Raw genomic sequence first — 25,380 nt, 5'->3', positions numbered from 1 at the left:
GGGGCTGGTGGTAGTTTAGAGCTTCTCCGTTGATAGATATAGTAGGACTGAGATAAGTTATAAGTCCTGCTGTGAAAAACAGTTCACCATGTGGAAAGTATTTTTAGGTCTTTAGAGTAGAGGGCTTTATTGATACTGTTAGCAGAAATTCACTGAACACAATTCTGAATTTGGAGACGATAAATTCATAGTAACTAACAACATCCCTGAGAACGTACAGAATTGGGGCTTTCTCTTGTGGTAGTTTGGGGTCAGCTTCTAGTGGAAACATCCAGCTCCCCCTTCAGGTTGGTATCCAGCAAGGTTCAGTTCACTGCCAAGCTCTTGCTATGGGGACATCAGTTATAAATAAACAAACACTCGCCTGGAACGTTATGGTCATCCTGCCAGGCAGGCTCCCAACTTTCTGGTCCCTGTCAGACACCAGCTAGTGCTTCACAGCATGACCCGCTGAGAGTGGCACTAAACACTAATTGTGTATTTAAATCCTCTGTGTGTTTTGCTCCTCTTTATCCAAGAATACTGGTTAAAAAATGTCTGAACAGAGAGCAGCCTGTTCATGTGAGGGAGAAATTATACATGGAAGGCATTGCCAAGCATGTGAAATTTGCCATACTGAGTCATTGAGGGTGACTTAGCTTTCTTCTTTTTTTTTTTTAAATTTATTTGTTATTTTTGGCTACGTTGGGTCTTCTTTGCTGCACGCGGGCTTTCTCTAGTTGCGGCGAGCGGGGGCTACTCTTCCTTGCGGTGCACGGGCTTCTCATTGCAGTGGCTTCTCTTGCTGCGGAGCACGGGCTCTAGGTGCACAGGCTTCAGTAGTTGCGGCTCGTGGGCTTCAGTAGTTCTGGCTCGCGGGCTCTAGAGCGTAGGCTCAGTAGTTGTGATGCACGGGCTTAGTTGCTCCGCGGCATGTGAGATCTTCCTGGACCAGGGCTCGAACCCGTGTCCCCTGCCTTGGCAGGCTGATTCTTAACCACTGCGCCACCAGGGAAGCCCTAGCTTTCTTCTTAAATCTTTGGAAATTTCTTTTCCTCTAGTGAAGACAACCTGTGAGGCAGGTGATTATCCTGACAGTTTCTGGCATTGTATTCTGCTTTTTATTTTGGTATATTTTGCCACTGATTTTGAGTATAGAGTTGTAACTATTTTCTATAGTACTATTCATATTTGATCAGCATGCTATAATTATTTTTTAAAAATATGACAACTTAAAAGCTCTCTGTAAGGTTTGATTTCGTTCAGGACAGATTATTTCTTTTGAACTACATCTCCAATCGTATAATGGTGATAATAGGTTTTACTAATAGAAATTTGTGTTAAGGTAAAATTTTTTCAGAATGCTAGTTACTAGAATTCATCAAACCAAAGCAGTCCTACTATGTGGTAGGCCCCAGACTAGGTCCTAGGGAAACATATAAATTTAACACGATTTCTGTTCTCAGGGATCTTGCTGTTCAGATGGCATTTTGCAAAATGTGTTTTGCAGATACTAGTTAAATGAGATTCCTTGGTCAAATACATTGGAAAAATATTGCTTGCTTCGTCTCCAGTGATCTTAGAGAGTCTCATTGTATACAAGTATATTGTTATGGGTAAGAGCAGTCCTACAGTAAAGAAAGTTCTTTTCTAAAAGAACCCTTTAAAGAAAGCTCTTTGTATATGTTTATTTCAGGGTTTTTCAAATTCACATCACACAGAAGCTCTGTGCATGTGTAAAAGTTTTTAACATCTTGAGGACCCTTTGGAACAGCATTACCCAATAGAACTTGCTACAGTGATAAAAATGTTTTATAACTGCACTGTCCAATACAGCAGCCACTAGCCCCATGTGGCTGTTGAGCACCTGAAATGTGGTTACTATGACTAAGGAACTGAATTTTTAATGTTATTTAACTTGAATTTAAACAGCCATATGTGGCTAGTGGCTTCCCTATTGGACATTGCAGCTTTGGAAGCTACTTTGAGAAATATTGATCTAAGGGTGTGTTTTACTTATTCATTCTACAAACATTAACAAGTTGATGGTGGTCACTGAGTAAAAGCACCCTTGTCTTTTTTTTTTTTTTTTTTAACATCTTTATTGGAGTATAATTGCTTTACAACGTTGTGTTAGTTTCTGCCGTATAACAAAGTGAATCAGCTATATGTATACATATATCCCCATATCTCCTCTCTCTTGCGTCTCCCTCCCACCCTCCCTAAGCACCCTTGTCTTCAAGGAGCTCCTAGTTTGGTGGGGGCAGCAGGTACCCACTGTGTAATGATGGGTCTAAGGGGATTACTTGGAGCACCGAGAAAGGATTTCAGCTTTGGGTGGTGTCCTGGAGGTATCCTAGAGAATGAGTATGTGTATGGAAATTCACTTCCTATTTCAAAGTGGAGTTACTACCTATTCATTGCAGGAACAGTTCGTATGTCTCCATTCTTGTCCAGATAAAATCACCCTTGGTAGGAGTTGCAGGAGTAGAGTAACATGACCTCACTCGTGTCCATTCTTCTGCCCACCAGCAGTCAAACCTCGTACTATACGGTGGACAGTGTGTGGCAGGTGAACATGAAACATGGCCCCTTTGGATACCCCCGTATCATCTTCTTAGTGGGTTTATGCTGGTGCTGTCAGTCTTAGTGAGTTTGATGGAAGCAGGGGGCACAGTGCCTGGTGTTACTGCCTCTGGGCTTGTGGAAGGCCTCTTGAAGGGGTTGAGATTTTAGGAGCAACTTTAAGTGTCTGTGTTTTGTTCCTCTCAACTGTGTTGTTCCTCTCAGACACCAGTTGTCTGAACTTTATCTTTCTTCTTTCCTTCCAGATGGTGTCCTACTCCTCCGTCCTCACAGCAATCAGCAAGGTATGACCATAGCCACTCACAAGCTAGATGGGGGATGAGGGGGACAGAGATGTGGTAGTGACAGATGGGGCCCCACCTCCTTGACTGCTCTGATCGAGTGACCTCTGTGGCTGGGCAGGCAGCACAGCATGCCTCTGGCTGGCATGGCTGCCTTCCATTAGAGGGAGGGGGATCCTGGGAAGTGGGCACTGGCAATTAGGAGCCAATTTCCAATGTTGAAAGGCTGCCGAGTCTGAAACCTGGGGTTGGAGGAAAGATGAGCAGGACTCCTGAATGTGCCAGCTGCCTCACGTGTGAGACCGGGGGGTGACTGGGACACTCCGTCGCATCGCCACTGTTCTCTCCACAGTTTGATGACTTTTCCCGGGACCTGTGTGTCCAGGCTTTGCTGGATATCATGGACATGTTTTGTGACCGACTGAGGTAATGGCAGGGATGAGGAGCTCACCACCTTCCAGCATTATCTTAGTGTAAAGGAGAAGCTCCCGGCATATAGGCTCAGACCACCTCTGTTGGTTCCCACACTTCTTCCCACCTGCTCGTCTGCACCCACCCATCCACATCTTTTTCTACTTACTCCCTTAGGACTAAAGTGCCTCTTCTCTATTTGGAGTAGCTCATTTGAAATCTTATCCAGTGAAAGCCAACAGGGCAGTCTTCCCCAGGACTTTGCAAGCTTCCCAACTTTCTTCCCTAGTAAGGGAGTGCCAGGCACTCTGGGGAACATGGGTGTGGGTCGGATTTCAGCCTTTGGATCAAAGACAGATTTTGCATCCTTTCCCGGTAGCTGTCACGGCAAAGCGGAGGAGTGCATCGGGCTGTGCCGGGCCCTTCTCAGCGCCCTCCACTGGCTGCTGCGCTGCACCGCAGCCTCTGCAGAGCGGCTCCGGGAGGGGCTGGAGGCCGGCACCCCAGCGGCTGGTGAGAAGCAGCTTGCCATGTGCCTGCAGCGCCTGGAGAAGACCCTCAGCAGCACCAAGAACCGGGCCCTGCTCCACATCGCCAAACTAGAGGAGGCCTGTATGTCCCCTGGTTCCCTGAGCCCCACCTGTCACTGCTCCCATAGCCGGTTCTTTAACTGAGAGGGGAGAGGCAGGATGCCATCCCACTTTTTTCCAGGAGGATCTGAAATCATCCCACTTCCTTTTTTTTCTCCCCATAAGCATTGCATACATCCCAGGGACTTGGGCAGGGTGGCACCCGAGCCAATCAACCAACAGGTATTTACTGAGCATTATTGTATGCCCAGCACTGTGCCAGGTGCTGGGGGTGGGGGCGGGGGGCTACCAAAGGGGCATGTGGCAGGGTCCCTGCCCTCAACAAGTGTACATGCTAGTGGGGAGCAAGGCTAGTACATAATATACATGGAAAAAACGAGAGGACAAGACAAGCACACCATCCATCACTGTGTTTGTCTCCATGTTACTCATCTGAAAGCAAATAACTTTTGTGTTTGAGTGCTGCCTAAAACATCCCTTTAAATGCAGTACCTGCCTGCTGCCAGGCCTGTTGAGCCATACGCCTCTCGACTCAAGTGCAGATATTAAATGTTGGAACCCTCCAGAGCCCGGGATCAGACAGATCACCTGGTGGGAGGGAACACGGGTATTTCTGGACATGGGGCCTGAAGGCCACGGTCTTGCTGATGAGGCTTGGGACTACCTAAGGATCTCTTGTTCTCCAGTAACGAGAATGCTGGAATGGGTTACACCCAGGTCTTTAGGACCTGGTTGAAGAACTTGTTATAGAATTAGTATATTTATTACTTCTCAAAATATGGTTATTGGCTATGAAAAGTCCAGAAAGGTGATCAGTATGTAAAAATGGGCTGTGTTGACAGTTTATCTATTTAGAGCGCTTGACAAATGTTTATTGGCTGAAAAATGAATGAATTTTTAACTTAATTTTATTGGATCTCAGGTCTTATCTTTTTGTTTTTTTTCCCCTATGCTACATGGAGGTTAATGGGCTAGTTGGTGCCATTATTCATCATTTGACCCTCTGGAAGTGTAACTAGGATAAGTGACTTATAAGTGCCAAACTATGTGGTATAGACCATGAGTTCAGGCATTTAGGAGTAAGAGGTCAGTGGGTTGGACCAGTTGGGTAAGTTGTTAAAGGAGCTGGGGCTTGAGCATAGACTCGCAGGATAGTGAGAGTGTGAGGGGAGAAGGTGAGTAGGAGGGGCTTTTCAGAGGGGAGAACAGCGAGAGCAAAGGCCCAGCCAGGGAGCAGGTGAACACAGAAGGCTGTTCAGGAATCCGGCTTGACTGGGGTGGAGAGCGGTGGCCGCTGGCAAGGCTGGCCCACTCTCGAAATGATTTGTGGTCACCTCCCTGTTCTGGCCACTGGACTGCAAGCCCCCTGGGCCTCTCCCTATCACTGCCTGTCTTCTGCCGTACCTAGTCTCTGAAGTCAGCTGTGGGCGACCCCTAAGGAATCGGGCTTCTGGGAATCGTTTCTAGCGGCTTCATTATTGGTGCTCACCCCCATTCTGGAAACAGTGCATGCTGCCCTCAGGCCCCTAGCCTCCACGCCATCCTCGGGGGAAGCCTCCCTGCGTGGTTTTTGTGGGCCCAGGGGGGGCCAAGTCAAGGAGTTTGGGGCCAGTCTCTCTCTCTCCTCTGCTCCCCATCATTCTCTGCATTTTCTTTTCTCTGCCAGCCTCCTGGACTGCCATCGAGCATTGTCTCTTGAAGCTTGGGGAGATCCTGGCCAGTCTCAGCAACCCCCAGCTCCGGAGCCAGGCTGAGCAGTGTGGCACGCTCATTAGGAGGTACCTGCTCCCGGGGTGATCCGGTGAAGGGAAAGAGCAAAGGCCCGGGTATGGGTGGGAAGATGTGGCCTCTGGCCCTGACCCCTCTGCTCTCACCTCCTCTCTGACTCTTCCTCACCCCCCGCACGCTGTCCCCTGCGTGTCCCCTCAGCATCCCCAGCATGCTGTCCGTGCACTCTGAGCAGCTGCACAAGACTGGCTTCCCCACCGTCCACGCGGTGGTCCTGCTTGAGGGCACCATGAACCTGACGGGCGAGACGCAGCCCCTGGTGGAACAGCTGATGATGGTGAAACGCATGCAGGTGGGAGGCCAGGGCTGCTTCTCTGTCCCCAGGGTGGGCCGGCTGTACGGGGGCGGGAGGGAGGATCTTCTGGTCTTTCAAGGGAGAAATAGGGTTTCTCCTAATTCGTGGTGGAACGTGCATGGTTCTGTCAGGTGGAATGGTTCTGCCATGTCACCTGCTGTCCCTGGTTCTTGCACAAGAGTCGGGGAGGTGCCTGTGCTGCCCGCCTGTGACCCACTGACCCCGGGGGGTCAGGAGACGGGAGGGTAGGGGGGCGCCCTCTTATGCTCTCCCTTGGGTCTTCCCACAGCATATCCCCACCCCGCTCTTTGTCCTGGAGATCTGGAAAGCCTGCTTCGTGGGCCTCATCGAGTCTCCTGAGGGCACGGGGGAGCTCAAGTGGACAGCTTTCACTTTCCTGAAGGTACCGGGGACGTGGGAGCCACGGAGAGCCAGTCTCAGGATGGTTCTCAGGAAGAGCGGAGACACCCTGGACCTTTGCCCCGCATTTCTCCCCGCTGACTTCGTGCCCAGCTTGCCAGGTCCCCCAGCACAAGTTGCCCTTGGTGATTTTCCCTGAAGGTCCCAGGGCCGTTCAGCCTGCTTGGCAGGCCTCTGCCATGTCTTGGCCCACAGGTGCTGGGAGCTTGGTCATCAGCCATGTTGGCACGGGGCAGCTCCGGGAGCCCACTTTCACTTAGAGCATTTCCTTGTTGAGCCACGGAAGTGAGGGGTTCCTGGGCCCTGCAGGCTGAGGGCAGCAGGCGCTTGGGTAGACGTCAGCTTTCTCATTTGGCTCTTTGAGTGCTCTCACTTCCAGGGCAGGAGTGTTCCTGTCTCAACCCAGAGCAGGGGGACGGAAGGGATGCCTTTCGTTCTGGGTGAAAGAGAGAAGAAATTGAGCTTCCTGTTTTTCCCCCTGCCTCACCCTCTAGATTCCACAGGTTTTGGTGAAGTTGAAGAAATACTCCCATGGGGACAAGGTAAGTTCAAGAAATGGGCTGGGGAGTTGGCATGGGAACGGGTGAATCCTTGTTACAGCTCTGGAGAAACGAGGGCAAGGGAAGGGTCACTTGGCCCTACCTGGGCAGTAGTGCGTCCTTGTGCTGGGGAAGGCTGGAAGCGGGGGCATCCCCTGAGCATCCGCGGGCATCCACGCACAGAAGGCAGCCAGGCTGCTCCGGAGGCGCGAGTGCCCGAGATGCCCAGGGCCGAGGTGGCAGGGAGCAGCGATGCCCCATGCTGTCCTCGTCCAGTCGCTGGAAGCCAGCAGTGGGCACGGCCGGCCTGTAGGCTGCTGTACCCAGCAGGGTGTCTCCGTGAGCCCGCCTCACGGGCCATGGGTGGAGCGGAGGACCTGGAAGCCAGATGGCAGTTTCTGTCTTTTTGCAGGACTTTACCGAGGATGTCAGTTCTGCTTTTGAGTTCCTGCTGAAGCTCACGCCCTTGCTGGACAAAGCTGACCAGCGCTGCAAGTACGAGGTCCCCTGCTCACCTCGCTGTACTGGAAGGAGTTCTGGCTCTTCCCCTGCTCTTTGTGCCAGATCAGCACCAGGGGACTGGCTCCTTGCTCCTGCTCTCGGCAGGGGCAGGAGGCAGTAGCCCTGTGGTTGCCGAGCGCCCAAGCCCCTCTCCCTTCCCTCAGGCCCTCAAAATGCTCTTCACCCTAAAGGAGGGAGGATGTTGGGCAGGGCCTCACGTCTCCCCATTAATAATCCCTGCAGTATGCCTAGGCCCCCCATCATCTTTTTCCCTCACAGCTGTGACTGTACAAATTTCCTACTCCAAGAATGTAGCAAGCAGGGGCTTCTGTCTGAAGCCAGTACGAACAACCTCATGGCCAAGCGGTAAGTATGAGCTCCCGGGCTGGCCCAAGGGCCCCTTGACCACCCGCCTCATGTCCAGACTGGGCTGCTGGGTGCCTTTCCCCTCCTGTCGAGGGTTTGAGTGTGGGTGACGGGAACCACACCTAGGGTTACCAGGGACAGGAGACGCTGATTTCTGCAGACCAGGGTTTTGCACTGTTAGGGCTTTAACCCTCGCCTTCCTTTGTGATCGAAGTAGAAATTGTAAAACTTCCCTTCAGTCTTAAATGAACTTTCAAAATAGATGTAAGGACTAGAGACGGTTTGAAGCAATTGCGATACCGGATGCACTTTCATGAGCATCACCGAGCCCAGCGGTGCTTATGTGCTTCGCGCCTTCTCTGTGCCTCTGCTTCTGGGCCTGGACTAAGGAGCGTGTCAGGAATTCATCTCTGTTCCCTGACCTTCTCTTGTGGCCACAGCAAAGCAGACCGGGAGCACGCACCCCAGCTGAAATCAGATGAAAATGCCAACATCCAGCCCAACCCCGGGCTGATCCTCCGCGCGGAGCCCACCGTCACCAACATCCTCAAGGTGAGTGCGCTGTTCCCTTGCCACCAGGGGCATGCCTTCCCTCTTTCCAGTTTCCCTCTTCTTCCAGATAAGTAAATAGGCCACGGACCTCTCTCTCTTCTGGTTACTTTGGAAGTAGAGAAAGGGGGAAGTTGAGGGAAGCGCCCCTGGAAACAAGTGTTTGTTGAGCTTCACTGGTCAGCCAGGCGCTGTGGTGGGTGCGGAAACAACGCTGAATCGCACAGCAGAGACCTCGCCCATCCTGACTCCAGCGCCATCGTCCCAGTTTAGTTGAGAGGAATGGATCGGAGAGCAAAGAATTTAAGGAACGGATTTCCAGATTGGAGTCAGATGTCGATTAAATGGCAGGTCCTGGTATCCCGTTTAATGGAGACATGCAGAGAGAGAAACTGTGGCTAGGCTGTATCTGGGGGGTCTTCAGTGTCCTTCAGGACTTGATGTCCTGTCTTGTCCCCAGACAATGGATGCAGACCACTCCAAGTCCCCGGAGGGGCTGCTAGGGGTCCTGGGCCACATGCTGTCTGGGAAGAGCCTGGACTTGCTGCTGGCTGCTGCTGCGGCCACTGGGAAGCTTAAGTCCTTTGCCCGGAAATTCATCAAGTAAGGAAGCCTGAGCCCCTGACCGGGGTCTGGGAGGCAAGTGTGAAGGAGGAGGTGGGGACTTCCCTGGTGGCCCAGTGGCTAGGACTCTGTGCTCCCGATGCAGGGGGCCCAGGTTCGATCCCTTGTCAGGGAACTAGACCCCACATGCCGCAACTAGGAGTTCACATGCTACAACTAAGAGTTCACATGCCGCAGCTGAAAGATCCCACATGCTGCAATGAAGATCCCGTGTGCCGCAACTAAGACCCGGCACAGCCAAATATAAATAAATAAATATTAAAAAGGAAGAAAGCAAAAAACAAAGGAGGAGGTGGCAGAATGAGGGCGAGGCACTGGGGTCTGAGTCTCCCCAGAGATGCCAAGGCAGAGCATCCCAGCTGGAGACCTGGGGGAAGGGCCCATTCTCTGGACATGAAGTGCTGTTTTCTCTTCAGCCGAGGATGGAGTGGAGGTGTTTGGCAAGGTGACGAGGTGTTGAACAGCAGATGTGGAGGGATTGTGTTCATACCCACTTATTAATAAGGGACTCTCAAATTCTGCTGACTTTGTGGATTGACCTGGAATTTGATGTATAGAAGGTTGTTCCATTCAGTGAGCCATTCTCTAGGCCTTGGAAGTCTTTTAAAAAGAGAGTTCTTGTTTCTGTAGCAATGGTGTTCCTTTTAAGTTGAACCCATAATTCAGACTCTAGTGGGCGGAGCCCCTGATCCCAGCCGCTGCCCAGCCCTTGCCCTGGTTGATGCGACCTGTCTCCATTCCTTCTGCAGTTTGAACGAATTCACGACACACCGCAGTGAAGAAAGCAGTAAGTCAGCGCCACACGCCCCCAGACCCAGTGGTGCTGAAGGAGGGGTGTGGAGGGAGAGAACAGGGGAGGGAAGCGAGCGCTTTTGCTCATCCCGGGGAGGCTGTGTTCTCCCCTAGGCATGGCTGACTGAAGCTTTTGGGGAGCCTTGAAAGAGGGTCATGCTGGGAAAAGCATTCTTCCCAAACCACCCTTTGTCTCTCTCCATCCCCTGTTACGATTTGGTCAGGTGTTGGGGGAAAGGAGGGTTCAGGAGTCTTTGGTTCCAAGGAAGGGATGATGTTCCAACTGAGACTCAAGAAAAGGATTCTGAGCCTCAGAGCTTTGAAGGAGCCACTCGGTCCCTGACCTTCCTCGAGGCAGATCCTGAGCCCCTCCCGACCCAGACAAGGCCTTTGGGCCCCTGCCCTAGGCTAGGGGTCAGCCTTTTCATCCTTCACAGCCAAGGCGGCCTCAGTTCGAGCCTTGCTCTTTGACATCTCCTTTCTCATGCTGTGCCACGTGGCCCAGACCTATGGCTCAGAGGTGAGTGACGGGGAGCAGTCAGGATTGGGGCACTTGGGACAAAGGGGAAGGTAACAACCAATAACTCTCCCCACCTCACACCCCTACCCCACCCCCTGTCAGTGTCCCAAGCCAGTTCTCCTGGCTGCAGAAATCAGATGCCCCCGCCCCAAGTCAATAGATGCCCCCTTGTCATGTCCTGAATCCTTCAGTTCCACACCCACCACTGGGTGGCAGCATAGCCCCTGTCTTTCTCCCTCAGATCAATTTGTCCCCAGTTCTTCAGGCTGGGAGCTGGGAAGCCACTGGGCAGGAAACCAGGTGCAGGGTGCTGCACCTCCCAACCCCCCTCCTTTCTCAGGTGATCCTGTCCGAGTCAAACACGGGAGGAGAGGTGTTCTTCTTTGAGACCTGGATGCAGACTTGCATGCCCGAGGAGGGAAAAATCCTGAACCCTGACCACCCCTGCTTCCGGCCCGACTCCACCAAAGTGGAGTCCCTGGTGGCTCTGCTCAACAATTCCTCGGAGATAAAGCTGGTGTCAGTGGCCTGGGCGCCCACTCCAAGGGTGGTAGTGCGGGTAGGGCCCAGACCCTCTCCCTCAGCCCATCCCACGCCCCCCAGTGGTGATTTTTCTGCCATTCCCACCCTCTTGTAGGCAGATGAAGTGGCATGAAGCCTGTCTCAACATTTCGGCGGCCATCTTGGAAATCCTCAATGCCTGGGAGAATGGGGTGCTGGCCTTTGAGTCCATCCAGGTAGCCCCACCTTTCCAGCAGCCTTCTCTCTTCCCTGAGACTCAGAGGCAGTCTTCGATAGCTTGTTAGATTTCGTAACAACGAAAAGGCCCTTAATCCAGGAGCCTGTGTGTGGCTCTTGATCTTTCTGTAGTCAGAGTCTTAGCTGCTCCCTCCCCGACAGGGAACTTGGGGAGAATCAAACTTGTGGTGAAAAGAGGCGTGGAACGTGGCCCTGGATCCCACTGCCGCGTTGAGCTGCCCACGGAGGCCGGGGCAAGTGGTGGCCAGGGAAGGGGAGAGGGTGGCCCCATCACCCTTTTCCCCTCCCCCAGAAAATCACCGATAACATCAAGGGGAAGGTGTGCAGCCTGGCAGTGTGTGCCGTGGCCTGGCTTGTGGCCCACGTGCGGATGCTGGGGCTGGACGAGCGTGAGAAGTCGCTGCAGATGATCCGCCAGCTGGCAGGGCCGCTGTACAGCGAGAACACCCTGCAGTTCTACAACGAGAGGTCAGTGGCCCATCCCCTCCCTTCTGGAACTCTGCAGGTCTGTCCTGAGAAGGCAGCGCCTCCAGAAACCACTCTCTTCCTCTTCTCTTACCTTCCCAAACGTGCCGCTCGCCTGTGCACTCTCTTCCTCACTCACTCACGTTCTCAGTCACGTCTTCACTCACTGACTGAGCAACACTTAGTGTGTGTCTCTGTGCCGGGAGTGTTATTATCCAGCACCTGCTGTGTGTGCGCCAGAACTACAGACCCCACGTGGCGATGATTCCTGCCCTCAAAGAGCTCGAGTCCTGGGGAGCTGGCTTGCCAGAACGGAATGGTTATCTTAGCTCTGTCACTCTTAAGGAACTGTGAGCCCATCTGTAGATTTTATAGGCCTTGGGCCTGTCCACCCCCTCCCTGCCCTGCCCCTCCAGGCCCAGCTATCTTCTGTGCCATTTTCCTGCCTGGGCTTTTCAGGGACTTCGAGGACCTCCCTAGCGACTTCAGCTGTGTTGAGTTCAGTGGTGTTGGTTCATTTGCCCATCCAATAAGCTTTTTTAAAACAATATGGTAAAAACTACATAACATAAAGTTTACCACCTTAACCATTTTTAAGGGTACAGTTCAGTAGTGTGTTAAGTATATTCACACTGTTGTGAAACATATCCAGAACTTTTTCATCTTGTAAATCTGAACCTGGACCCGTTAAACAACACCCCTTCCTGTCCTTCCCCCAGCCCCTGGCAACCACCGTCCTACTTTCTGTTTCTATGAATATGACTTCTTTAGGTACCCCATGTAAGTGGAATCATATAGTGTTTGTCTTTTTGTGGCGGGCATATCTCACTTTGTGTAATGTCCCCGAGGTTCAACCATGTCATTGCATGTGTCAGAATTTCCTTCCTTTTTAAGGCTGGATTGTATGTGTATACTACATTTTGCTTATCCATCCCTTGGTTGATGGACACGTGGGTTTCTTTCACTTCTTGGCTTTTGTGAATAGTGCTGCTATGAACGTGGGCATGCACCAAGCAATGAGTTATGAGTGATGACCCACCAGGTAGCCATCAGGATGTCTTTTAAGAGAAGTGGAAACACTGAGCTGAAATGAGGTTGGGAGGGTCTGTAAAATGACATCTCCTCTTTTTTCCCTCGCCTCCTCTTTATTCCTCCCCTCCCTCATCATCCTCCCCGCAAAAGTAATGGACTGTTTTCTATGACGTAATCCATTCTAAGCACCCTGACTCCTATCTGGGAAATCTGTGGCTCCATCATGCAGGTGGAAATAGTGGCCGTGAAAGTCATGGTGACTTTCCCAGAGCCACCCAGTGTTCCCCGAACGGTTAGCGCTCAGGCCCAGGCCTGCATTCACTGTCGAAGACTCTTCATGAGAAAATTCCTGGATATACACTTACATTTGCCCAGCTACCAACGGCCGGGAAAAGTCTTGTGGGGCAGCCCTTGGGCCCCTGTCCTGGAAGTAACAGTTACTTTGGGAGGAGGCCAAGGCTGGGTGGGGAACCCCCGCAGGCACTCAGCCTAGAGGGAAGTGATTGTATTTATTTATGCCAGAGGATTGTCGGGGCCCAGGCCTGGGGGATGGAGGAAGTTGGAGAGAGAGAGTGAGAGAAAGTATGAATATATTGCTAGAATGACCTGGGGGAGGCAAGTGCCCCCACCCCCCGTAGGCTGGTGCCGGAGCAGGACTCGTGGGGTCAGGTCTCCTAGGGGTTTGCAACTTCCCCTTGTCTCCTCCCTCAGCATAGAATGGGGTTAATTTGGTATTCCGAGTCCTGGGAAGAGTCGGGCCTGCATGTTCCTGCCCCCACCCCAGCTATTGAACCTGCTGCTGCCTGAACCACAGGCCCTCCCGCCTCCCTCCTCCCATCAGGGTGGTGATCATGAGCTCCATCCTGGAGCATATGTGTGCGGACGTGCTGCAGCAGACGGCCACACAGATCAAGTTCCCGTCCACGGGCATGGACACCATGCCCTACTGGAACCTGCTGCCCCCCAAGCGACCCATCAAGGAGGTGCTGACGGACATATTTGCTAAGGTGCTGGAGAAGGGATGGGTGGACAGTCGCTCCATCCACATCTTTGACACCCTGCTGCACATGGGAGGCGTCTACTGGTTCTGCAACAACCTGATTAAGGTACTGGGGTCGGGGGTGGGGGTGGGGGTGGGCTGGGGGGAGCAGGCGTCCTCAGACTGCTGGAGACAGCTGAGAAGACGCCTGACAGGACCAAGCGTGGTCTGGTCCTCTGGTTTCCCAACCCCCAGCCCAGTCGGCCGGGCTTCTCTGCGAGGCCCACTGAATGCAGAGAAGATTCCTTGGACTCCAGAGGCCGCTCCTCGCCTCGGGAGCTCCTGGGGTCTGAAGGGAGTTGCAGGACGTCATTGGCCACGTTGAGGGCCCTCAGCTCCTCGGTCCTCCTCTGCCCCGTCCATCCAGGAGCTGTTGAAGGAGACGCGCAAGGAGCACACGCTGCGGGCGGTGGAGCTGCTCTACTCCATCTTCTGTCTGGACATGCAGCAAGTGACCCTGGTCCTGCTGGGCCACATCCTGCCTGGCCTGCTCACCGACTCCTCCAAGTGGCACAGCCTCATGGACCCCCCTGGCACCGCTCTCGCCAAGTAGGATTTTGTGGAGAGCCTTAAGTCCCCCCAGCCCGGAGTGGGCACCCTGCCTGGGCCACCCAGGAAGCTGGGCTGTGGGGAAGCCCTGTCGGGTGGGGCCTGATCAGCATGGGCACAGAAACCGCGTTGGGGCCTCTTTGATTTTACCCCCTTTTCCTGGACCCCTTTGCCAGGCTGGCCGTCTGGTGTGCCCTGAGTTCCTACTCTTCCCACAAGGGGCAGGCGTCCTCCCGCCAAAAGAAGAGACAGCGTGAAGACATCGAGGTAGGATAGGGGCCCCTTCCCCCGTTCACTGCCCTTGTGCTTGTTCAGCAGATGTTCACTGAGCCTCTTCTGGTAAGAGGCGCCTCTCCGGGCACAGGCAGCCAGGCATGGTCCCTGCCTCTGGGCCACTGTGTCAGGGGTGACTGTGTGGGAGGGTCTCTCCCTAAGGTAGTGGGAGGGGTGAGGAGAGGGAAGCTGACCCCCTGGAGATGCTGCCTGCGGCCTATGGGGGCTTGACTCCGACCTGAGCTCCAGCCCTCTTCCCAGTCCTGGAAGATTTGGGGATGCAGCTGTGGGTAACAGTGGCTCTCCTGCCCCCCAGGATTACATCAGCCTCTTCCCCTTGGATGACATGCAGCCCTCGAAGCTGATGCGACTGCTGAGCTCCAATGAGGAAGATGCAAATATCCTTTCGAGTCCCAGTGAGTGTGTGGACAGGGGCCGGGCGGGCTGTTTCCTTTCCCGGGAACTCACTCCTTCTGAGAGCTGCTCTGCATCTCGCTGGCTGGTCAGAGAGGCTGTGGTAGGAGTCTGCCCCATTCTGTCCCCTACAGCTGCTCTGTTTCCTATCCTCGAGCGACCAAAGGTTGCTGTGGATCACTCCCTCAGGGCTGAAGCTCTTCTGCCCAGATCCCATCCCAGCCCGGGGTGCATAGTTGACCCTTCCCCACTCCTCACGGCGATGAGTTCAGTGCCTTGGGCACAGTCTGTGCCACTGACTCACAGCTCTGGCCTTCCTTCCCCTGAAACAGGCCCCGAGACCTGGAGCAGGCCTGGGCTGGTACTTGGGACTGCTTCCCACTCTTCCTGCCTGGAGAGCACCCTGACTCCACCTGCTTCCCTAGATGTCATCGCCTCTCCCTGCTAAGGGCTCTTCCGTGGCATTTAATTTTTCCTGTTTCCAGAGATTTCTCCTGAGCCTAGAAGTTTCTCTGAGGTCTTTTAGGGACTAGGGGACCAATGGTGCACTTGAACAGAGGAAAGATGCTATGACCTTTGGCTAGTTACTTAGCAAATCTTAGTCTCAGCTTCTTTGTCTATAAAATGGAGACGTGAGGATTGGCGGTTTCAGCCATATGCAGCCCGCAGATTGGCACCTGGCGGTGCTGACCAGATGGTAGTTCTTCTCTCTTACCTGCTTGTGGGGAAGTCTGTATTTGGGGCCCGTGTGACTGGACCCAAGCATCTTCTCCGGCCGGGCCCTCCACCCCCGACAGGTGAGGGCTCCCGTGGGCGGCGGTTTGGAACGCAGGAGGCCGTTTCCTCAGTGCTCCCTCACTTGCCCCGCAGCGGACCGGTCCATGAGCAGCTCCCTGTCGGCCTCCCAGCTCCACACGGTTAACATGAGGGACCCGCTGAACCGAGTCCTGGGTGAGTCCTCCCACCCCTGCTCTGACCCTCCTCCCCTCGGCCCTCCGTCTCGGCTGATTGCCAGCTCTCCTGTCTCCCCCGGGCCCCCACCTCGTCCCTCTCTGGCTCGCCCCCAGCTTTCCTTTGTACTTTCTCTCTTTGACGTCCGCATTTGGGGGGACACCCTTAGCACTTCTTTCTTCTCCCAGAATCTGACCTCTTCGCAAACCCTTCTCACGGAATCCTTCTCCTTCCCCCGCCACCCTTTCCTCACAGCCAACCTGTTCCTGCTCATTTCCTCCATCCTGGGGTCTCGGACCGCCGGTCCCCACACGCAGTTCGTGCAGTGGTTCATGGAGGACTGCGTGGGCTGCCTGGAGCAGGGCGGCCGAGGCAGCATCCTGCAGTTCATGCCCTTTACCACCGTGAGTGCCGCGCCCCCGGGCCCGCCGGCCCACCCTCCAGCTCAGAGCGGGTCAGCAAGTCTCAGGAGAGCTTGGGGTCCGGCGGCCGGTAGGGAGGGCTCCTTCCTCCTGGGCATCGCACCCACCGTTACCTTGCTGAGCAGCTGTCTGTCTGTCTGACAGGTATCGGAACTGGTGAAGGTGTCAGCCATGTCCAGCCCCAAGGTGGTTCTGGCCATCACGGACCTCAGCCTGCCCCTGGGCCGCCAGGTGGCTGCCAAAGCCATTGCCGCCCTCTGAGGGGCTTGGAGTGACCGCAGGGGCTGGCAGGGAGGGTCCCAGCCCCGGGCGCCTCAGAAAAGGCCGTGTGGAAAGATGAGGCATCATTGCTCATATCCACAATGTGTAACCGCCCTCGGTCGGTTTCCGGATCTTTCCCTTGCTCCTGACTTCTGACCTCTAAGACAGCTCCCAGTTTCTTTCATAATTTCCTTCCCCACTGCCAGTACCTGATGCGTGTGAGCAGCCTGGTTCCTTGACTCAGGGCGGTCTCACTGCAGCCCTCCCGCCCGACCCCTGTGCGCGCCTCCCGCTTCCAAGGGTGGGCTTACCTCCGGGGAACTTGATAGGTGCAGGGTATATGTGTATGTATGTATTATCTCTTTTTACACGTGGTGTGTTCACCTGGGCTGGCTTGTAAATAAAGACCTTGTGGATCCCTGTGTGCCTGTTGGTGCTGTGGGTGCCTGTGTGCGGTGGGGGTGGGGAATGCCGTGCGGCCCGTGGTGGAGGGAGCAGGAGGGTGCCCAGAGGAGGGCTGGGCTCAGGGTCCCTTGTTTCCGCACTCAGTAGGGGCGGGGCGGGGCGGCGGGAGCAGCTTCCCTTCCTCATACCTGCCTGCCGCTTCCCCCCACCTCGCAAAGTCAGACTTACTCTGGAAAGGGAGAGGTCTTGGCTAAAGGCCCGCTGGTGCTGGGGTAGGGTGTCCTGTTCTGATGTTCCCCAGCCCGGCCAAGCCCCACCCAGCGTCTGACTGGCCCTGAGCTGGATCTTTCCTCTCCAGAAGAGGACTGGGGCTATGAGGGGTGAGGGGCTGAGGGATGAGGGGGGGTGAAGGCAGGAACTCTGTTTAACCCTTCTTTGCCTGCTCGTCTCCAAGCCCCGTTTCTTCAGGACCAACTAGAGGCGGGGGGGGACCCTGAGCCGTGCAGCTGCGGGTTCTAGCCCCACTCAGCCCGACCCTGCTTCTAAGGAACCAGATGGGGAAGGGAAGTGGGAAGTGACTCAGGAGCTGAGGATGGGGAAGTCTTGGGAGGGGACCTGGGGACTGGTTGGCCATCTGGACGTCCTTGGTCTGGTGGTGGCAGCCTGGAAGCATACGTGCGTCTTCAGCTGAGAGCACAGAGAGGCTTGTCTTGAACCTGTGCTGTGAAGCGGCCCCTCCGGTCTCCCCAGGTGTGAGCTCAGGCCTCTTCAGCCCATGAGGCCCGAGACAGGTAGGAAGGCTGCGGGCTCCCTGCCAGATCAGAGGCAGTGCTTGACGGACAGAAGTGCAGAGCCTGGAATTTGGGGTCCAACCCAAGCTGTCACCTTGACCTCAGCTTCCTAATCGGTAAAAGGCCCTTCATAATTCTATCTTTGTGGGCAGCTGTGAGCATGGATGGGTGAAGGTTTATGGAAGATGGTAAACTGAAGCCCTGTGCACATGTTAAATCCTCCCTCACTTCAGGCCCGTGTCCATCTGTGTCTGGACTGTTGAGCCCCCCGTCCCCCTCTCCCAACCCTACTCTCTCCTCTCCCGGTACGGGTGACCCATCTACTTTCCATCCTCCCTGCTAGGCGGTGGCTCCACGAGGGCAGGGACCACGCCTGCCTTGTTCACTGCCGTGTCCTAGCACCCGGCCCAGTGTCTGCACACAGTGGGTGCACCTCCTCTTCCCCTCCTTCGGGCCTCGCCCTCCATTCAACTCCCCGCCCGCGACCCCTGGCCAGGCACCAGCTGGACTCAAGAAGGAGGAAGGACATTTACTGGAGACAAACACTTTATTATCGTGAAGTTTGGCTACAATGAGAAAGTGGGGGCTGAGGGGGAAGGTGAACAGTCGAGCGTCCCTCTCACACCCCGTCACACGAGCCCCCTCATCTTTTCCCTCCCACATTCCCAGTCCCACCCGGCAAGGCAGAGACACGACTGCCCAGCCTGAAAAGGAGTCAGAATCCCGACCCTGACCCCGGCGGGGTGGGGCAGGCGCCACTAGCCTGATGGTGTCTGTAGCGCATCCAGAAAAACAAGAGGCGTCGCTGATGCCTGGGCTCCCCACACAAGGAGTCAAAATGTGCCCCCAAAAAATCTTAAAACGATTCCCCAGCAAATTTGCGGGACCCCAGGGTCAAGCGTCCCGGCTCCGGCTGCCTCTGACGGGCTTCGTGCCCGAGGCAAAGGGGACTCAAGGGAAGCAGCCAAGTCAGGCCAGAGCCAGGGGTGCAAGGACCCAGTTGGGGAACACTGCTGTTTAAATATTAAACAGGGCTGTCTCATCTCCCACGTGGGAGACTTCCCGATGATTCCAAGGGCCCCGAGGTAGGCACCCTCAGGGTAGGGGTTCGCTGTGGCTCTCCCCAGAGCCCACCACGGAGCCAGGCAGGGAGCAGTCACAGGAAGTAATACTTGGTATTTACCAACTCCCTCCCAGTCCAGGGGACGGGAAGACGGGAGTTTTTCTCCCTGCTACAGGCAGGAGAATGAAACTTGGAGGTGCAGGGAAGGACCCAGGAGTCTGGGGCTCCTTTCTGTCTTCCCCGTCTTTAAATACTAGGTTTAAATAAGCATAAATATTAAATAGAGATAAATACACTGGAGAGGGAGGGCTTTGCTCAGGGCTCGGCCAGGTAGCGCAGGACACGGTACGCGAGCTCCAGGAAGCTCTGCAGCTTGGAAGCAACCAGGACCCCTCCTGCCCGGCGCTGGAAGGCCGAGGTGAAGGTCGGCATGGGGCCCTGGGTGGGCTGCACGGCAGGGGCCACCCCCAGGTCTTCCATCTGTGGGGGAAGATGAGGTCAGCAATCAGGCCCTGCTGAGTGGGTAGTTAGCACAGGGAGGAAAGGCGAAGGGCTGATGGGCTGCAGACGATCCAGGGTTCATGGTGAAGCCAGGACCGAACCCAGGTCTCTTTAAGGTCCAGTGACCCCGCCTCATGCCCTCAACTAGGGGGGATGGGGGAGGGTCCTGGGATGAGGTGGTAGCTCCCTACATCCAGCCCACCGAGAATGTTCCTGCCCCAGCCCTAGAGAACTCCGGGGTCCCCAGGCTGGCAGCACCACATTTGAGGACCGGCTCGGTCTGGGCCCCTAACGCTTGCTGCTCCCAAAGAGACTCACCTGCAGCCAGATGTTGGTGCCAAAGTCGGTGACGTCCAGCTGCAGTATGTCCAAGGTGGGGGCCAACTCTGGGGAGATCCCCGCCAAGGCCTGCAGGAGGCCCTGGTAGAGGAAGAGGCCGCCGTGCAGCTGGCTCAGGCAGCCTGTCTGGGAGATGGGATAGGAGAGTCAGGGGACGCTGCCTGGGCTGCTCCCCTCAGGGCCCCAGCATGGAGCCTGGAGGACTGGGGAGCCTTCCAGGTCATCCTTTCCCGCCCGTCCCCCTCATCTCCCTTCTCCCCTCCGGACACTCACCAGCTGCAGGGCCTGGCTGGAGCAGCTACTCAGGGAAGCCTGGGGGATGCCCAGAGAGTGCCCAAGCAGCACCAGCTCCTCAGGGTGGCACAGCTTGTGGGTGGTACACTGGGGATGGGAAGGATGCTGAGTGAGGGGCACTGGCAGAGCCGGGCGGCTCCTTCCCGAGTGCCCCCACCTCTCCACATCCACATCTTCCCCTCCCTCCACGTCCTGCCAGGCTTCTCAGCCCCGTTCCTCCGTCCAAGCCCCCAGCCAGCCCCTCCCAGCACTGTCCCGTAGGGGTTCTTCCCCCAGTTCCCCACCAGCCGCCCAGGGCTCTGCCTCTCCTAATTTTCTCCCATTTCCCCTGAGTCTCTCCTCTCCCATCCCATGTCCCTTCCTGATGCCGTCTTCCCCACGGTTCCCTTTGCTTCCCTTTGCTTCCCTTTGCTTCCCTCTGCTTCTCTCTCTCCCCTCAGCTCTGCCCTGCGCAACTTCTTTCCTCCCTGCCCCCTGCTGCAGCATCTCTATCCCCTCCCCGCCCCTCCGCAGGCTGCCCTCACTCACCAGCCTCTCCTGCAGCTCGGTGCCATCAGCCTGGATTTTCCTCACTTGCTCTAAGCACTTAAGCAGGAAGCTCTGGGGCAGGGAGCTGGCAGGGCCGAGGGGGGTGGCTTCTTGCACCATCCAGAGTGCACTGTGCCAGAGCAGCAGCTGCAGGGCTGGGAGCAGACAGGGGCTCAGGAGACGTGCAGACCTTTCTGGGAGCCCAGGGACCCTGCCCTCTGCCACTACGGCCCCCGCAGCTCTCCCCTCCTGGGGCCCGGACACTCACCCATCAGCTTCATGGGGCTCTGGGCAGCAGGTTCAGCCGGGGGTCTGGATGGGTCTGTAGGTTCTGGGTTCTGTCAGGGACCAGGTCCAGGGGCCTTTATACACAAGCCCATGGAGGCCTGGGAGGAAATTACCTGGTGCTGCGACTAAGGCTTAGTAATAACTTCCCAAGATTTATGCAAATTTGGTGTCCAGGACAATGCAGGGGGGTTGGGACAAAAAAAGTGTTTGCGAAAGTTTTGTGAAATTGTGGAATCTCTGATTCTTCTTTGACGTCTTGCCCCCATCAAACTCCCTTCCTCCCCTCAGCCCCACCCAGGTCTGAATTGCCCCAGAGTGTTTGAACTGAACCGCTGAACAAAAGCTGAGCCAATGATAAAAGCCAGGGAGGCTGGAGTCTGGTCGACCCTAGGGAAGAGGCAGGCCTAGGCCTCGGGGCCCTCCCTCCCGCCCTCCCCTGGCACATCTCCTGGATCAGCCCCATTTGCCACTCTCCCTTGGGATTCTCAAGCCACCTGCTCCCTAGGCCACCAATTCTGAGAAGGAAGAAACTAGTTGCCCTATTTCTATCCCCCCAATTCCCAGAGGCTGCCTCTCTGAGTGCCCTCTTGAGGGGCCAGGGGCCTGAGATAGGAACACTGGGGTCTTGCCTCCTGTCCCCACCCCACATGTTGAGCGGCATCATCCTGGTTCCTGTGCCGAACTGGTTAGCTGGGAACTCCCCAATCCCCCCCATGACTCATTCCTTTAAGCCCCCGGAATCCTGGCAGAGACCAGAGGAAACCGGATGTGTGTCCCGAATGAAGCAAGACCCTTTGAGGCTCTCGGTTCAGGTTCACCTGACCTTGCCCTTCCTCCTCCTCCCGCCCACACTGCCCCTCCCCCCTAGTGTCGCAGTGCTTTGGAGTTGAGGGTCTGGGACAGGTGGCTTCCCTGGCCAGGTTCACTGCCAGCGGGCATGTGTGTGCTGCCCTGAGTGGAGAAGGGCTAGGGTGAGAAAGAAGAAACCACCCGGCTTCAAACCCGAGAACCACATACTGTTAGCGCTGGAAGGGACTTTGGAGTCCGTTCCAACCCTGTGAACCGGGCCAGTGAGGGAAGAGGCTTGCCCAAGGTCATGGGTAGCAGAGTCAGAGTTGTAATCCAGACCTCTGCCTTGGGCCTGAGAGTTTTCCACAGGCCATTGGGCCTGCCTGGGGAAGTCTGACCAACCGCACCCAAGACTGTCACGTTCTGTCCCAACAGAACGTTGTTCTACCCCACGACGGGCCAGAACAGAGTCTCTTCGGATGAGGAGCGGGTGTGTCTGACTGGGCCAGGCCATCTCTGGGGTGGGGGTGCCCCCTGGTGGCCACAGCTGGCAGGGCCTTCACCTGTTAATCAATTCACGTCCTGCCTCTGGTCCCTGGTCCTGCGGGGCAGCCCCGGCCTCCAACTCCACCTTAGGCCAGGCAACTGGCCACCATGCCCCTATTAAGCCCAGTTCTGTGCCCACCTCCGTGGGAGGAGAGGGGTGGGTTTAACAGAACTGTGGGGGGATGGCAGAGGTTCTCACAAACATGCCTCCTCTCCTTCCCCCTAAGAACCTCCAGAGGACCCAGCCTGCCCCAGATGTTGTGCAGAGCATGCCCTGTACATTGGCAAATGCATCGCTTTCAATAAGCCTATGAGGAAGGTACCAGAACCATTTCCCCTTTTACAGAAGATGAATCTGACCTTGAAGAGTTTGACTTGCCCAAAAATAGCAGAGCCAAGGTCTGCCCTGTGCCAGAGTCTTTAACTCTTAACCATTGAATCTCTTTCATTCATTCATTCAGTATTTATTTATTTAAAATTTGTTTATTTATTTGGCTGCGTCAGGTCTTAGTTGTGGCACGCAGGATCTTCCTGGTGGCACACAGGCTATTTCGGTGCAGTGTGCAGGCTCTAGAGGGCGAGGGCTTAGTTGCCCCACAGCATGTAGGATCTTAGTTCCCTGACCAGGGATCAAACCCCCATCCCCTGCATTGGAAGGCGGATTCTTAACCACTGGACCACCAGGGAAGTGCCCACCATTGAATCTCTTTACCAATGTTTGGTCTTCCTCACCCATAACCAGGCCAGCTCTAGACCCAAACTTTAATTTTCACTTACAGTCCAAGTGTGTCAGAGGTTTGGCTCAGAAAATGCTACTTCTAACAAGGGTGGCCAGAATGGTGAAAGGACTTGAGATCATGATTTGAAGAAAACAGGCCATTTTGTCTGGTCAAGAGGAGAGGGTTGTTGCGTGGTCTCAAGGGCTAGAAGAGGGACAGGGAGTGGAAGCCCAGCTACCCAGCTTTCAGCTCAAGGAAAGAGCTTTCTAACCGCCAGAGGTGCTGGAGGATGGGGTGGGCTACTTCCAGAGGAAGTGAACTGCCTGACCAGGGAGGTGTTCTGGCCTCCATTCCATAGAGAGAAAATCCGAATGTTGGCTGGCGGTTACCGGACACCTCTTATATGCCAGGCACCTTCCATTACACTTGTGTCTTTCATCCTATCAACCAAGTGTGGATTATTCCCGTTATAGACAAGGGACAGCCTCAGAGAACCAAAAGGCCCAAGATCACAGAACAAGTCGGGGGCAGAGCAAGGCAGGATTTGTGATCAGCCTTCCCAAGCCCCCATCATTCCTATTACACTATCTTCCTGTTCAGAGAGCTGTATGTACTTCTTGGATGATGGCTCAATCCAGACTTCATCCCCACCCATGAGAGAATAAAGACCAGGCAGAGAGAAAGGCCAGTTACCAGTCCTGACACATGCGGGCTGAGCCAGGCTGAAATGATCTGGCAAAGGCCCTGGCTCCAGAGACCACCCTAGCTGTTATTCATCCTTCCAGCTTCCTAAAGGCTTTCCCACTTATTTCTCAATGGCCAGAGGGGGTGAGTGAGTGGCTTCCACTCACACTTCCTGTTTTCATCTGGAACTGGGCTTGGAGTGTCCTTTTAAAGGCTTCCGCGTAATGCCTTTGTTGCAGGCTTGGCCTGTGGGCCAAGATATGTAAACCCTGAGTTAAGAATCGGTTTTACATGTTTTAAGTGGTTGGAAAAAAATCAGAAGATTTTTTTTCTTTGGCTGCATTGCGCAGCATGCGAGATCTCAGTTCCCTGACCAGGGACCTCGCCCCCTGCAGTGGAAGCACGGAGTCTTAACCACTGGGCTGCCAGGGAAGTCCCAAAAGAATATTTTATCACAGGTAAAAATCATGAAAAGCCAGTGTTCATAAATAATTTATTTACATATTGTTTATGTAAGGCCCCTTTCAAGAAGGGCAGAAGTGAGTAGTTGTGACAAGAGCATATGGCTCGCAAGCCTAAAAAACGTACCATCTGGCCCTTTAAGAAAAGTTCGCAAACTAGTACACAGGACATATGTACAAGGGGACATACAGAAATGTCCTTTGCAATGTTGTTTGTAACAGTAAACCAATGGCCACCAATAAATTAATAAACAAATAAATTGTGGCCCATTCATACCACAGGTGCCTCTCCACCCTTCCACAATAGAAAATCCATGAGGAAAGCAGTTTGTTTTATTCAGTTGTGTTCTTAGTCCCTAGAACAGTGCTGGGCACGGGTTTAAACGTGATTAGATCTCAAAACCCATACTGAGTGAAAGGAACTTACTTTCACGTGACACATCATTTACAAAGATTTAAAAACTCAGGACAATACTATATTTTGTAGTAAAAGTATAAAAACATAAACTGGAAGGATACCCACTGAATTCATCAGAGCGGCTGCCTTTAGAGAAGGAGGGAGGAGGCCTGGGAAAGGAAGATGGGCTTTTAACTTATCTGTCGCGTTTTATCTTGCATGAAAAAACTTGACACGATAACAAAAGGTTGATATTTATTAAAATTGGGTGGAAAGTGCATGGGTATTTCTTATGTTATTCTTTGTACTTCTCTGTAGTTTTCTAATTAAAAAACAAAACTGGAAGGTAGAGAACGCAGTGAACTCTCCAAGCATAAAAATAACACTGAACTTCTCCAGGAAAAGAAAGCTAAGCCAGTGGCGATGAATTACAAGAAACTTCCAGACCGTGAGCAGACAGAAGAATGGTCTATAGACTCAAGGTGGGTGAGAACCAGGAAATCATGACAAATGACCCCAACTCTGTGTAACAGGATGACAGACTCTCCAATCCATTACCAACCAGGAAAGGGTATGGGGCACTTTGGGCTGGGTGCTGACTTTAAGATTTGTCATTGGGAATAATAATAATTACAACTAATTATCACACACTCAAAAAGAAGGTCATTTTAGAGGTCAGGTAAAGTGGTCATGGGTCAGAAGGACAGCCATGTAGGGACAAAAACCAGCCAACAAACTAACCAACCAAATAACAGAGCCACAGACTTGAGGCTGGGAGAAGGCTGCACAGCCTACAGAACGCGACCTGAACTTGGTAGCACGTAGGCCAGTGTTCACGTCCCACCTAAGCCTGTCCTCACACCCTGGAAGGGCACGGAGGGGTGCTCACCGTTAGTCCCCATCCTTCCTGGAAGGGAATTAAAGATCTCCTATTAGATTTTTGAATTGGCCTGTAAAATGGGGAAAAGATTGAATCCTTTAAAAAAAAAATAATGGAAAGTTTGGATGCTGGAATAATAACATCTTCCACAAAGATCAAGGGGGGAGTTTGGGAAAAAAAGTGCCGTTTCACAAAGCAAACTTTAAAAAGTTTCACTAGGTACTTCCCTGGTGGTGCAATGGTTTAGAATCCACCTGCCAATGCAGGGGACATGGGTTCGAGCCCTGGT

General features: G+C 54.2%; 2 protein-coding genes and 1 non-coding gene across 4 annotated transcripts in view; 2 read left to right on the top strand and 1 right to left on the bottom strand.

Moving 5' to 3' along the window:
• MED24 (mediator complex subunit 24) overlaps positions 1–16,830 on the top strand; it is a 32,030-nt gene extending 15,200 nt beyond the window's left edge. Inside the window, exons 5-27 of one of the 2 annotated variants that reach the window (XM_068531081.1) lie at positions 2,811–2,849; positions 3,199–3,272; positions 3,637–3,869; positions 5,514–5,625; positions 5,777–5,927; positions 6,220–6,333; positions 6,845–6,892; positions 7,302–7,384; positions 7,670–7,756; positions 8,197–8,308; positions 8,766–8,908; positions 9,679–9,716; positions 10,159–10,241; positions 10,582–10,760; positions 10,879–10,978; positions 11,293–11,468; positions 13,339–13,603; positions 13,904–14,085; positions 14,262–14,352; positions 14,675–14,774; positions 15,643–15,723; positions 15,979–16,127; positions 16,290–16,830. In XM_068531081.1, coding sequence (XP_068387182.1) covers positions 2,811–2,849; positions 3,199–3,272; positions 3,637–3,869; positions 5,514–5,625; positions 5,777–5,927; positions 6,220–6,333; positions 6,845–6,892; positions 7,302–7,384; positions 7,670–7,756; positions 8,197–8,308; positions 8,766–8,908; positions 9,679–9,716; positions 10,159–10,241; positions 10,582–10,760; positions 10,879–10,978; positions 11,293–11,468; positions 13,339–13,603; positions 13,904–14,085; positions 14,262–14,352; positions 14,675–14,774; positions 15,643–15,723; positions 15,979–16,127; positions 16,290–16,406 — 2,757 coding nt within the window. In that variant the 3' untranslated portion in view covers positions 16,407–16,830. Of the gene's footprint in view, positions 1–2,810; positions 2,850–3,198; positions 3,273–3,636; positions 3,870–5,513; positions 5,626–5,776; positions 5,928–6,219; positions 6,334–6,844; positions 6,893–7,301; positions 7,385–7,669; positions 7,757–8,196; positions 8,309–8,765; positions 8,909–9,678; positions 9,717–10,158; positions 10,242–10,581; positions 10,761–10,878; positions 10,979–11,292; positions 11,469–13,338; positions 13,604–13,903; positions 14,086–14,261; positions 14,353–14,674; positions 14,775–15,642; positions 15,724–15,978; positions 16,178–16,289 lie in introns of both variants that reach the window. The other variant, XM_068531082.1, reaches the window with a different exon arrangement.
• LOC137755682 (small nucleolar RNA SNORD124) lies at positions 9,977–10,080 on the top strand. Its single transcript, XR_011072072.1, has one exon. It is a non-coding gene; the product is annotated as a small nucleolar RNA SNORD124 (small nucleolar RNA).
• A 2,150-nt stretch (positions 16,831–18,980) lies between the features above and the next one.
• On the bottom strand, positions 18,981–20,620 carry CSF3 (colony stimulating factor 3). The gene is made up of 5 exons (XM_068531134.1): positions 20,596–20,620; positions 20,328–20,482; positions 19,779–19,886; positions 19,485–19,631; positions 18,981–19,145 (listed from the first exon to the last, which is right to left on the bottom strand). Exons 1-5 carry the CDS (start codon positions 20,606–20,608, stop codon positions 18,981–18,983), a joined length of 588 nt encoding a protein of 195 aa, XP_068387235.1. The 5' UTR covers positions 20,609–20,620.
• Between the last annotated feature and the right edge of the window lie 4,760 nt (positions 20,621–25,380).

Source organism: Eschrichtius robustus, chromosome 20 (genome assembly GCF_028021215.1).
Source record: "Eschrichtius robustus isolate mEscRob2 chromosome 20, mEscRob2.pri, whole genome shotgun sequence".
Taxonomy (NCBI): domain Eukaryota; kingdom Metazoa; phylum Chordata; class Mammalia; order Artiodactyla; family Eschrichtiidae; genus Eschrichtius; species Eschrichtius robustus.
The sequence above is the reverse complement of the archived record's forward strand: the minus strand, read 5'-3'. Positions and strand labels throughout refer to the sequence as shown.